The sequence below is a fragment of the Ranitomeya imitator genome, chromosome 4 (assembly GCF_032444005.1).
Source record: "Ranitomeya imitator isolate aRanImi1 chromosome 4, aRanImi1.pri, whole genome shotgun sequence".
Taxonomy (NCBI): Eukaryota; Metazoa; Chordata; class Amphibia; order Anura; family Dendrobatidae; genus Ranitomeya; species Ranitomeya imitator.
In genome coordinates, this window is record NC_091285.1 from 721,171,007 (window position 1) to 721,183,084 (window position 12,078).

Consider the following 12,078-nt stretch of genomic DNA (forward strand, 5'->3'; position numbering starts at 1 on the left):
TTCAGGAGGTCCACTCTGCTTTTGCTGGATTCTGAATGAAGGACGCTGGCTGGAATTCCTTGATTACGTGAGAGCATATAAAAGCTGACTGCTACTCCACGTATTTCCAGTCTAAAAGAACCCACTTTATTCACAGCACACAGAATATATAACACAGATACACAGGGCAGGCCAATAGAAAAAGCAGGCCAGACATACATTACAATAGCCGCAGGGGGGCGGAGCCTGCTGATATTTACTGTGGGAATTACAAAGGTGGGGGAGGTCAGAAGGAGAATATCTTGTCCCCTCTGACCAGGGGCGCAGCCTGTGGACTGATGCATTTCACATGGAACCAATTATACATAATATATATTGCATAACATATTCTTGGTGCTGGGAGTTCTGTAACAATAATCACTTGTACAAGTCTAAAATCCAAGACACTGTGAAGAACGAAGTGTTGTGTTGGGCTGAGCACTATATTATGTGGCCATCTGAGGTTTCTGGTGGCCATGTGATCTATCCACTCCTCCACACTGAAATTACCACACCGTGCAGGAGATGGGGTGAATGATGGAGATCACAGGACGGAGACGTCACTGATCTGTACATGTTGGAAGATGGGCACAACCTCATTACATCATCTGGATTGTCTAGTGTGGAATCTGAGCCATGTGCTAGAGTCCCCGCAGTCCCGCGGCCCCACAGGCTGCTTACAGAGGCACCAGCACCCACACTCTGGTATTGTTGGGACACTCTGGCCATGCGACCAGTACGATGGATATTTCTCCAAATCACTGCAACATCAAGCTGTTAGTGCCCCTGGATGAAATCCAGAGGGGTCCAGCTGCTGTAAATGCTCCTATCCTACACCATAATCCTCAGCCTAGGAACAGTGGGATGTTCCCTCAAGATGGCCTCTTCATGGCGTTGCCTACATGGTACTGTCAGATTAGAAGAATGGCTGTTAGTGATCCCTTCTGTACTGCAGGTAAAACTAGATGTGTCACACCGAGCATGACTTGTCACATAATCCATCAGGAGCCATCAGGTCGGCAATAGGCGACGAGCCAGATGTCTGGGTACTGGTGACCCCTGGAGTGACTTCTCCGCTGTCAAAGGTGATCATGATGCAGATAACCACGGCAATGGTAGCTGGAGTGGAGGTCAATATTCCTCAGCGATGAATTCCAATTTTGCTTTGCTAGTCGAAATTGGTATGGAAACCACATACAGTGGGTACGGAAAGTATTCAGACCCCTTTAAATGTTTCACTGCTTGTTTCATTACAGCCATTTGGTAAATTCCAAAAAGTTCATTTTTTTTCTCATTACTGTACACTCTGCACCCCATCTTGACTGAAAAAAAAACCAGAAATGAACAAATTTTTGCAAATTTATAAAAAAAAAAGAAAAACTGAACCATCACATGGTCATAAGTCTTCAGATCCTTTGCTCAGTATTGGGTAGAAGCCCCTTTTGAGCTAGTACAGCCATGAGTCTTCTTGGGAATGATACAACAAGTTTTAACTCCTGGATTTGGGGATCCTCGGCCATTCTTCCTTGCAGATCCTCTCCAGTTCCGTCAGGTTGGATGGTGAACGTTGGTGGACGCCATTTTCAGGTCTCTCCAGAAATGCTCAGTTGGGTTTAGGTCAGGGCTCTGGCGGGGCCAGTCAGGAATGGTCACAGAGTTGTTCTGAAGCCACTCCTTTGTTATTTTAGCTGTGTGCTTAGGGTCATTGTCTTGTTGGAAGGTGAGCCTTCGGCCAAGTCTGAGGTCCAGAGCACTCTGGAAGAAGTTTTCATCCAGGATATCTCTGTACTTGGCTGCATTCATGTTTCCTTCAATCGCAACCAGTCCTGTCCCTGCAGCTGAAAGACACCCCCATAGCATGATGCTGCCACCACCATGTTTCACTGTGGGGATTGTATTGGGCAGGTGATGAGCAGTGCCTGGTTTTCTCCACACATACCGCTTAGAATTATCACCAAAAAGGTCGATCTTCATCTCATTAGACCAGAGAATCTTATTTCTCATAGTCTGGGAATCTTTCATGTGTTTTTTAGTAAACTCTATGCGGGCTTTCATATGTCTTGCACTGAGGAGAGGCTTCTGTTGGGCCACTCTGCCATAAAGGCCCGACTGGTGCAGGGCTGCAGTGATAGATGACTTTGTGGACCTTTCTCCCATCTTCCTTCTGCATCTCTGGAGCTCAGCCACAGTGATCTTGGGGTTCTTCTTTACCTCTCTCACCAAGGCTCTTCTCCCACAATTGCTCAGTTTGGCTGGATGGCCAGGTCTAAAAAGACTTCTGGTGGTCCCAAACTTCTTCCATTTAAGGATTATGGAGGCCACTGTGCTCTTAGGAACCTTGAGTACTGCAGACATTCTGTTGTAACCTTGGCCAGATCTGTGCCTTGCCACAATTCTGTCTCTGAGCTCCTTGGCCAGTTCCTTTGACCTCATGATTCTCCTTTGGTCTGACATGCACCGTGAGCTGTGAGGTCTTATATAGACAGGTGTGCGCCGCTCCAAATCAAGTCCTATCAGTTTAATTACACACAGCTGGACTCCAATGAAGGAGTAGAACCATCTCAAGGAGGATCACAAGGAAATGGACAGCCTGTGACTTACATATGAGTGTTTGAGCAAAGGGGCTGAAGACTTATGACCATGGGATAGTTCAGTTTTTCTTTTTTATTAAATTTGCAAACATTTCTACATTTCTGTTTTCTTTCAGTCAAAATGGGGTGCAGAGTGTACATTAACGAGAAAAAATAAACTTTTTGGAATTTACCAAATGGCTGCAATGAAACAAAGAGTGAAAAATTGAAAGGGGTCTCAATACTTTCTGCACCCACTGTAGGTAGCGTCAAGCGGTGTCCTTGGACCTGTTCTTCCACACAACACTTCCAGACTGCATGTTCCTCATCCTACTGTTAGCTCCCTGTGTGGCCTAAATGTGCTCCTGTGGCTCAAGTGCCTCCGGACTTGTCTCCATCGAGGACTTCATTGGTCAATAAACAGGAACTGCCAGCAGCATCTCCAGACTTCTCTCCATTGGAGAGGGCATTGGTCGGTGATTACACAGGAGCTGCCGGCAGCGGATCCTGATGATTCAGCCACAGAACCTTCCTCAGATGATCATTAATAACCTCATTGAGAGCCGAGGCTGGAGGTGCCGGGATTTCTGAACGAGGCTCAGACTCTGGCAGGATATAATCCAGAGGACGTGAAAAGGTTGTGCCCATTCTTCTATCATGTAGACATCAGTGACGTCTCTGTCCAGTGGTCGCCATCATCCTCCACTTCTTCTCGATGATGAGGAGTAGGGTCCCATAATTAAAGTATATGGTGCGATTATCTGGGTCTTCATGGACAGGACAGTAAATATGTGAGGGGAGGAATGCCTGGCGGAGGAGCGGGGGCTCATGTGACAGCTGTCGGAGGATTTCTGGATGACAAGACCAGACCCCCTGTCACGTCTGTCACCGATACATCCGGCAGCTGCTGCCAGAGAACGCCCTGATCAGAAGAGTCGACATGGAGGAGACGTGGAGACTGCTCACCACTATACTGCTGACCGCCACAGTCCTGCAAGGTAAGAAATGTACTACAACTCCCAGCATGGCATGGCTAGAATATGATACACTCTACACATAGAACACTATCAGCCCTGGTTCGAAGACTCCCAACCTGTGTCATCATCCACTACATATCAGTGACATTACAGGCAGCCGTTACAGCTCAGAGGTGATAACGAGGCCCTCAGTATTACCGGCTGTGTATGGGGTTGAATACCGTGGCCCCCAGTATTATCGGCTGGTTATGGGGCTGATTTTGGTAATCAAAACATGAGAAATTCAGCTCTACGAACTTGTGAACAAACTCCTCCTTTATTCACCATGAAGATAAAGGATTAAGGGTGCGTAGTCACCTGAAACGTGTCGATGTCGCATATCATGTAACTGTCAACGCTGATGTTGTTTTATCCTCTGCTGAGCACCTGAATAAAGAAGGAGTTTGGTCACAAGTTCGTTGAGCTGGATTTCTCATGTTTTGATTGCCCCACGCTTTGACACAGCGTTCTCCCTGCTCCGAACACCTAAGGATGTCTACTACGGTGACCTGGACTTTTTTCTAGCTGATTTTGGTAAACACATGGGACCCCCCATTATGGAGGTGAGTCTAAAAACAAGACTGCTTAAGGAACCTGCGCCAAAAGTTGCTGGGCGCCATTGTCTGGCTTATGTAGAGAACACCGTGAGGACGACCGAAATGGGTGCCAGAGTAGGGTCCTACACCATAGAGTAGGATATAGAAGAAACTCGGCACTCAACTTTATCACAAATTAACTTGTATGTAGTCCAAATTGTAGTAAATAAAAAACGTTTCGGTGTCTCCGACTTTCATGAGCTACAAGTTTTTTAGATGGTATCACATGAATACTGGTATCCCTATAGAAGTGCATGTTATCCGAACATGGAGGTAGGTAGGTATTCCAATGGAAGTTACATAGATATCTGGAATTTGGTTAAAATCTTTTTCCTTATGGGATCGCGTGTCCACTTCAGAAGCGGTATCCACTGCTTGTCGTCGGTGATACCATCTAAAAACTTGTAACTGATGAAGGTCGGAGAGACTGAAACGTTTTTTATTTACTACAACTTGGACTACATAAAAGTTTGTTTGTGATTAAGTTGAGTGCCGAGTTTCTTTTATATATTGTCTGTCCCTTTTTGCCACTCCCCTTCTGGTATACCACTCCCCCTCCTAGTATATTACACCCCTCTGGTTACGCCACATCCCTCTGGTTACACCACACCCCCTCCCAGTCCACCACCTGGTTACATCACATGTCTCTCGCTACACTACTCCTACCCAGTATCCCACCCCCTGGTTACACCACACCCTTCAGGTTACACCACTCCCACCCAGTATCTCACACCCCTCTGATTATACCACTCCTGCAGCATACCTCCTAACTCTCCCAACTCCTCTCTGCATTCGGGGCATTTTCTCAGTACTTCTCTCACGGCGTCCACTAGGTGCTCCTCTCTGCTCTCAGGCAATGTTCTCAATGCTCCTCCCTACCCTGAAGCCGCCTGCATTTTTCCCTATACTTGGGAAATCTCCTCAACACTCCCCTCTACCCTCTGGGCTGTGTCCTCGATATTCCTCCCTACCCTCGGTCCATCTCCTTGGTGCTCCTCTCAGGCAGTCTCTTTAGCAATCCTCTGACCTCCGTCCATCTCCTTGGTGCTCCTCTCAGGCAGTCTCTTCAGCATTCCTCATTGACCTCGATCCGTCTCCTCGGTGCTCCTCTCAGGCAGTTTCTTCAGCATTCCTCATTGACCTTGATCCGTCTCCTTGGTGCTCCTCTCAGGCAGTCTCTTCAGCAATCCTCTGACCTCGGTCCATCTTCTTGGTGCTCCTCTCAGGCAGTCTCTTCAGCAGTCCTCTGACCTCGGTCCATCTCCTCAGTGCTCCTCTCAGGCAGTCTCTTCAGCATTCCTCTTTGACCTCAGTCCGTCTCCTTGGTGCTCCTCTCAGGCAGTCTCTTCAGCACTCCTCTGACCTCGGTCCGTCTCTTCGGTGCTACTCTCAGGCAGTCTCTTCAGCACTCCTCTTTGACCTTGGTCCATCTCCTCAGCGCTCCTCTCAGGCAGTCTCTTCAGCACTCCTCTTTGACCTCTGTTTCCTCAGTGCTCCTCTCAGGCTCTTCAGCATGCCTCTTTGCCCTCAGGCCATCTCTTCGGTGCTCCTCTCAGGCCGTCTCTTCAACACTCCTCTTTGCCCTCAGGCTGTCTCCTTGGTGCTCCTCTCAGTCTCTTCAGCACTCCTCTTTGCCCTCAGGCTGTCTCCTCAGCGCTCCTCTCAGGTAGTTTCTTCACCACTCTATGGCCTAGGGCCGTCTCCTCAACGCTCCTTTCAGGTAGTTTCTACAGCACTCCTCTTTGGCCTAGGGTTGTCTCCTCAGCACTCCTCTCAGGTAGTTTCTTCAGCACTTCTCTATGGCCTAGGGCCATCTACTCGGTGCTCCTCTCGGGTAGTTTCTTCAGCACTCCTCCATGGCCTAGGGCTGTCTCCTCAGCGCTCCTCTCAGGTAGTTTCTTCTGCACTCTTCTATGGCCTAGGGCCGTCTCTTCAGTGGTCCTCCCTACTCAAAGGCCAAGTGATGCTGCTGCTTTGAATGTCGCAGTGTCCCATGGACCCAGAGGAAAACATCCTACAAGGGGTTTCCCTTTTCAATCTTCTGTACCTCATCTGCGTACCTGTGATATAAATCATAAAATTAGCTTCCTTCACCTTCCTCTGCTCCATCATCCACTCTCTCTGCCGCTGTGCCGGTCTTTTTTTACAGGCTGCCGAAAGTCACTGAGATCAACAGCTTGTGTTGAATAAACCTGCAAGAGGACTGAACTTAGTGATTGGTTGCAGCGGTCTCATGTGATACAGACATGATGTCACCAGGACTGCATTTATAACAAGGCAAATGAAGACACAAATAATATAATAATGTGAACCTGCCTCGGTTTTCTCCTTTAAAAAAAAAAAATTAAAAATGACATTTTCAACTGTGGTGTCCGATGTAACAAAATATTAAATTAATAAACCCGTGTGGTGAACGCCGAAATTAGAAGAAAAAAGCAAAGTGCCACCTCCCTAAAAAGCGCAATAAAGAAGAAAAAGTTTGTAAGTACCCACAGTGGTATCAATAAAACCGTCAGCTCGCCACAAAAAAATCAAGCCCTCCCGCAGTTCTATCGCTAGGAAAATGCACGTTACAATTTGTCCACAGCTGTCACACTTGCTTCCTAGGGATCTGGCCTGCACTCTCCATCAACTATGGTAGATCGGCTCACTTGGCTGCACATAAAGGAACACTGTCTCTTTAAATCTTCTACTAGTTTATTAAGAGTACTGCATAAACCAGTGCAATGTTGGCAAAAACAAAAACATAACATATGACACAGTCGTTACGGGAATTCACCTGCTTCAGTAACAAACATCAAAAGGTTCAGCTTTCCTTAGAATTAAACCATAGCTCCAGAGGCTTGCACCTCCAGGCCCACCCCACACTGAATGCACTAGAAGGCTGAATATTTATCCCCTGGACTACTCACACTCTACCGCTGCCAAGGCAAACAGGATCATGGGGTGCATTAAAAGAGGTCTGGATACACATGATGAGAGCATTATACTGCCTCTGTACAAATCCCTAGTTAGACCGCACATGGAGTACTGTGTCCAGTTTTGGGCACCGGTGCTCAGGAAGGATATAATGGAACTAGAGAGAGTACAAAGGAGGGCAACAAAATTAATAAAGGGGATGGGAGAACTACAATACCCAGATAGATTAGCGAAATTAGGATTATTTAGTCTAGAAAAAAGACGACTGAGGGGCGATCTAATAACCATGTATAAGTATATAAGGGGACAATACAAATATCTCGCTGAGGATCTGTTTATACCAAGGAAGGTGACGGGCACAAGGGGGCATTCTTTGCGTCTGGAGGAGAGAAGGTTTTTCCACCAACATAGAAGAGGATTCTTTACTGTTAGGGCAGTGAGAATCTGGAATTGCTTGCCTGAGGAGGTGGTGATGGCGAACTCAGTCGAGGGGTTCAAGAGAGGCCTGGATGTCTTCCTGGAGCAGAACAATATTGTATCATACAATTATTAGGTTCTGTAGAAGGACGTAGATCTGGGTATTTATTATAATGGAATATAGGCTGAACTGGATGGACAAATGTCTTTTTTCGGCCTTACTAACTATGTTACTATGTTACTATGCTGTTCAATTAACCTAGCCGTAAACATGGCTGCTGCATTTCGGTTGCTGAAGCATTTTCCTAAGTTGCTACCACTGAAGTTTACACCCTTAGTGAAACATACCTCCCCCCAGTACTTTGCCAGTGACTTAGCCACATAACTGCCCCCTCTGCCCAAAGCCGGGGTTTTTGGGACCTTCAGTCACCGAACAGGAAAGTCTAGACAGGGCATCTTCACTACCATGCAGCGTCCCAGGCCGGTGTTACACATGAAAGTTGAAGTCCTGTAGCTCTGAGTTTCACCTCTTCGATCTTCAGCTCTGCTTCAAGAGACCATTTGACCACCAACGTCTTCGTGCCCTTAAAGGCCAATCAGAGGGGCGTCGATCGTGACGAAATTTGGGGTAAACCACCGATCGTATCCCACCATTCTCAGAAATGCCCAAACTTGTTTCTTGGAGACCGGTTGCGGACAATTTTGGATTACCTCTCCCTTTTCTGCTTGCAACTTTATTTCGCCTTTTCCAACTGAGCAGCCCAAGTATTTTTCTTTCTCTTTACCCATGGTGCACTTCTGAGGTTTATGGTAAGTCCCCCCTTCTCAGCACATCCAGTACAGCCTAGACCTTCTGCAGATGACTTACCCAATCCAGGCTAAATATCACAATACCATAGAGGTAAGCTGCAGCATACTTTTTGGGTGGGACTAAGATACGGTCCATGGCCCTCCGGTAGGTATCTGGGGCTCCTTGCAGCCTGCACAGAATTCTGGTATACTGGAACCAAGTGTCAGGTGTAGAAAAGGCTGCCTTCTCCTTTGCACTTTGAGAGAGAAGGATTTGCCAGTAACCTTTCATTCTCCTCTTAGCTCTGTCTTCTCCTTCTCCGCTCTTAGCTCTGCCTTCTCCTTCTCTGCTCTTAGCTCCGCCTTCTCTGCTCTTAGCTCTGCCTTCTCCTTCTCTGCTCTTAGCTCTGCCTTCTCCTTCCTGCTCTTAGCTCCGCCTTCTCCTTCTCTGCTCTTAGCTCCGCCTTCTCTGCTCTTAGCTCTGCCTTCTCCTTCTCTGCTCTTAGCTCTGCCTTCTCCTTCCTGCTCTTAGCCCCGCCTTCTCCTTCTCTGCTCTTAGCTCCGCCTTCTCTGCTCTTAGCTCTGCCTTCTCCTTCTCTGCTCTTAGCTCTGCCTTCTCCTTCCTGCTCTTAGCTCCGCCTTCTCCTTCCTGCTCTTAGCTCTGCCTTCTCCTTCTCAGCTCTTAGCTCCACCTTCTCCTTCTCCGCTCTTAGCTCTGCCTTCTCCTTCTCTGCTCTTAGCTCCGCCTTCTCTGCTCTTAGCTCTGCCTTCTCCTTCTCTGCTCTTAGCTCTGCCTTCTCCTTCTCTGCTCTTAGCTCTGCCTTCTCCTTCCTGCTCTTAGCTCCGCCTTCTCCTTCTCTGCTCTTAGCTCTGCCTTCTCCTTCTCAGCTCTTAGCTCCACCTTCTCCTTCTCCGCTCTTAGCTCCGCCTTCTCCTTCTCTGCTCTTAGCTCCGCCTTCTCTGCTCTTAGCTCTGCCTTCTCCTTCTCTGCTCTTAGCTCTGCCTTCTCCTTCCTGCTCTTAGCTCCGCCTTCTCCTTCCTGCTCTTAGCTCCGCCTTCTCCTTCTCTGCTCTTAGCTCTGCCTTCTCCTTCTCAGCTCTTAGCTCCACCTTCTCCTTCTCCGCTCTTAGCTCTGCCTTCTCCTTCTCTGCTCTTAGCTCCGCCTTCTTCTCTGCTCTTAGCTCTGCCTTCTCCTTCTCTACTCTTAGCTCCGCCTTCTCCTTCTCCGCTCTTAGCTCCGCCTTCTCCGCTCTTAGCTCTGCCTTCTCCTTCTCTGCTCTTAGCTCCGCCTTCTCCTTCTCTGCTCTTAGCTCTGCCTTCTTCTTCTCTACTCTTAGCTCCGCCTTCTCCTTCTCTGCTCTTAGCTCTGCCTTCTCCTTCTCTGCTCTTAGCTCCGCCTTCTCCTTCTCTGCTCTTAGCTCCGCCTTCTCCTTCTCTGCTCTTAGCTCTGCCTTCTCCTTCTCTACTCTTAGCTCTGCCTTCTCCTTCTCTGCTCTTAGCTCCGCCTTCTCTCTCTACTCTTTGCTCTGCCTTCTCCTTCTCTGCTCTTAGCCCCGCCTTCTCCTTCTCTGCTCTTAGCTCCGCCTTCTCCTTCTCTGCTCTTAGCTCCGCCTTCTCCTTCTCTGCTCTTAGCTCTGCCTTCTCCTTCTCTGCTCTTAGCTCTGCCTTCTCCTTCTCTGCTCTTAGCTCCGCCTTCTCCTTCTCTGCTCTTAGCTCTGCCTTCTCCTTCTGTGCTCTTAGCTCCGCCTTCTTCTCTGCTCTTAGCTCCGCCTTCTCTCTGCCTTCTCCTTCTCTGCTCTTAGCTCTGCCTTCTCCTTCTCTGCTCTTAGCTCTGCCTTCTCCTTCTCTGCTCTTAGCTCTGCCTTCTCCTTCTGTGCTCTTAGCTCCGCCTTCTTCTCTGCTCTTAGCTCCGCCTTCTCTCTGCCTTCTTCTTCTCTGCTCTTAGCTCTGCCTTTTCCTTCTCCGCTCTTAGCTCCGCCTTCTCCTTCTCCGCTCTTAGCTCTGCCTTCTCCTTCTCTTCTCTTAGCTCCGCCTTCTCTCTCTCTACTCTTTGCTCCGCCTTCTCCTTCTCTGCTCTTAGCTCTGCCTTCTCCTTCTCTGCTCTTAGCCCCGCCTTCTCCTTCTCTGCTCTTAGCTCCGCCTTCTCCTTCTCTGCTCTTAGCTCTGCCTTCTCCTTCTCTGCTCTTAGCTCTGCCTTCTCCTTCTCTGCTCTTAGCTCTGCCTTCTCCTTCCTGCTCTTAGCTCCGCCTTCTCCTTCTCTGCTCTTAGCTCTGCCTTCTCCTTCTCAGCTCTTAGCTCCACCTTCTCCTTCTCCGCTCTTAGCTCCGCCTTCTCCTTCTCTGCTCTTAGCTCCGCCTTCTCTGCTCTTAGCTCTGCCTTCTCCTTCTCTGCTCTTAGCTCTGCCTTCTCCTTCCTGCTCTTAGCTCCGCCTTCTCCTTCCTGCTCTTAGCTCCGCCTTCTCCTTCTCTGCTCTTAGCTCTGCCTTCTCCTTCTCAGCTCTTAGCTCCACCTTCTCCTTCTCCGCTCTTAGCTCTGCCTTCTCCTTCTCTGCTCTTAGCTCCGCCTTCTTCTCTGCTCTTAGCTCTGCCTTCTCCTTCTCTACTCTTAGCTCCGCCTTCTCCTTCTCCGCTCTTAGCTCCGCCTTCTCCGCTCTTAGCTCTGCCTTCTCCTTCTCTGCTCTTAGCTCCGCCTTCTCCTTCTCTGCTCTTAGCTCTGCCTTCTTCTTCTCTACTCTTAGCTCCGCCTTCTCCTTCTCTGCTCTTAGCTCTGCCTTCTCCTTCTCTGCTCTTAGCTCCGCCTTCTCCTTCTCTGCTCTTAGCTCCGCCTTCTCCTTCTCTGCTCTTAGCTCTGCCTTCTCCTTCTCTACTCTTAGCTCTGCCTTCTCCTTCTCTGCTCTTAGCTCCGCCTTCTCTCTCTACTCTTTGCTCTGCCTTCTCCTTCTCTGCTCTTAGCCCCGCCTTCTCCTTCTCTGCTCTTAGCTCCGCCTTCTCCTTCTCTGCTCTTAGCTCCGCCTTCTCCTTCTCTGCTCTTAGCTCTGCCTTCTCCTTCTCTGCTCTTAGCTCTGCCTTCTCCTTCTCTGCTCTTAGCTCCGCCTTCTCCTTCTCTGCTCTTAGCTCTGCCTTCTCCTTCTGTGCTCTTAGCTCCGCCTTCTTCTCTGCTCTTAGCTCCGCCTTCTCTCTGCCTTCTCCTTCTCTGCTCTTAGCTCTGCCTTCTCCTTCTCTGCTCTTAGCTCTGCCTTCTCCTTCTCTGCTCTTAGCTCTGCCTTCTCCTTCTGTGCTCTTAGCTCCGCCTTCTTCTCTGCTCTTAGCTCCGCCTTCTCTCTGCCTTCTTCTTCTCTGCTCTTAGCTCTGCCTTTTCCTTCTCCGCTCTTAGCTCCGCCTTCTCCTTCTCCGCTCTTAGCTCTGCCTTCTCCTTCTCTTCTCTTAGCTCCGCCTTCTCTCTCTCTACTCTTTGCTCCGCCTTCTCCTTCTCTGCTCTTAGCTCTGCCTTCTCCTTCTCTGCTCTTAGCCCCGCCTTCTCCTTCTCTGCTCTTAGCTCCGCCTTCTCCTTCTCTGCTCTTAGCTCTGCCTTCTCCTTCTCTGCTCTTAGCTCTGCCTTCTCCTTCTCTGCTCTTAGCTCCGCCTTCTCCTTCTCTGCTCTTAGCTCTGCCTTTCCTTCTCTGCTCTTAGCCCCGCCTTCTCCTTCTCTGCTCTTAGCTCCGCCTTCTCCTTCTCTGCTCTTAGCTCTGCCTTCTTCTCTGCTCTTAGCTCCGCC

The 12,078-nt window shown here is 49.0% G+C and overlaps 1 protein-coding gene across 2 annotated transcripts in view; it reads left to right on the forward strand.

The window, feature by feature from the left end:
* Positions 1-3,506: 3,506 nt before the first annotated feature.
* The window catches only part of CHRNB1 (cholinergic receptor nicotinic beta 1 subunit), a 101,345-nt gene continuing 92,773 nt past the window's right edge, over positions 3,507-12,078 (forward strand). The window contains exon 1 of one of the 2 annotated variants that reach the window (XM_069767591.1): positions 3,507-3,586. In XM_069767591.1, coding sequence (XP_069623692.1) covers positions 3,529-3,586 — 58 coding nt within the window. In that variant the 5' untranslated portion in view covers positions 3,507-3,528. The remainder of the gene's footprint in view (positions 3,587-12,078) is intronic. The other variant, XM_069767592.1, reaches the window with a different exon arrangement.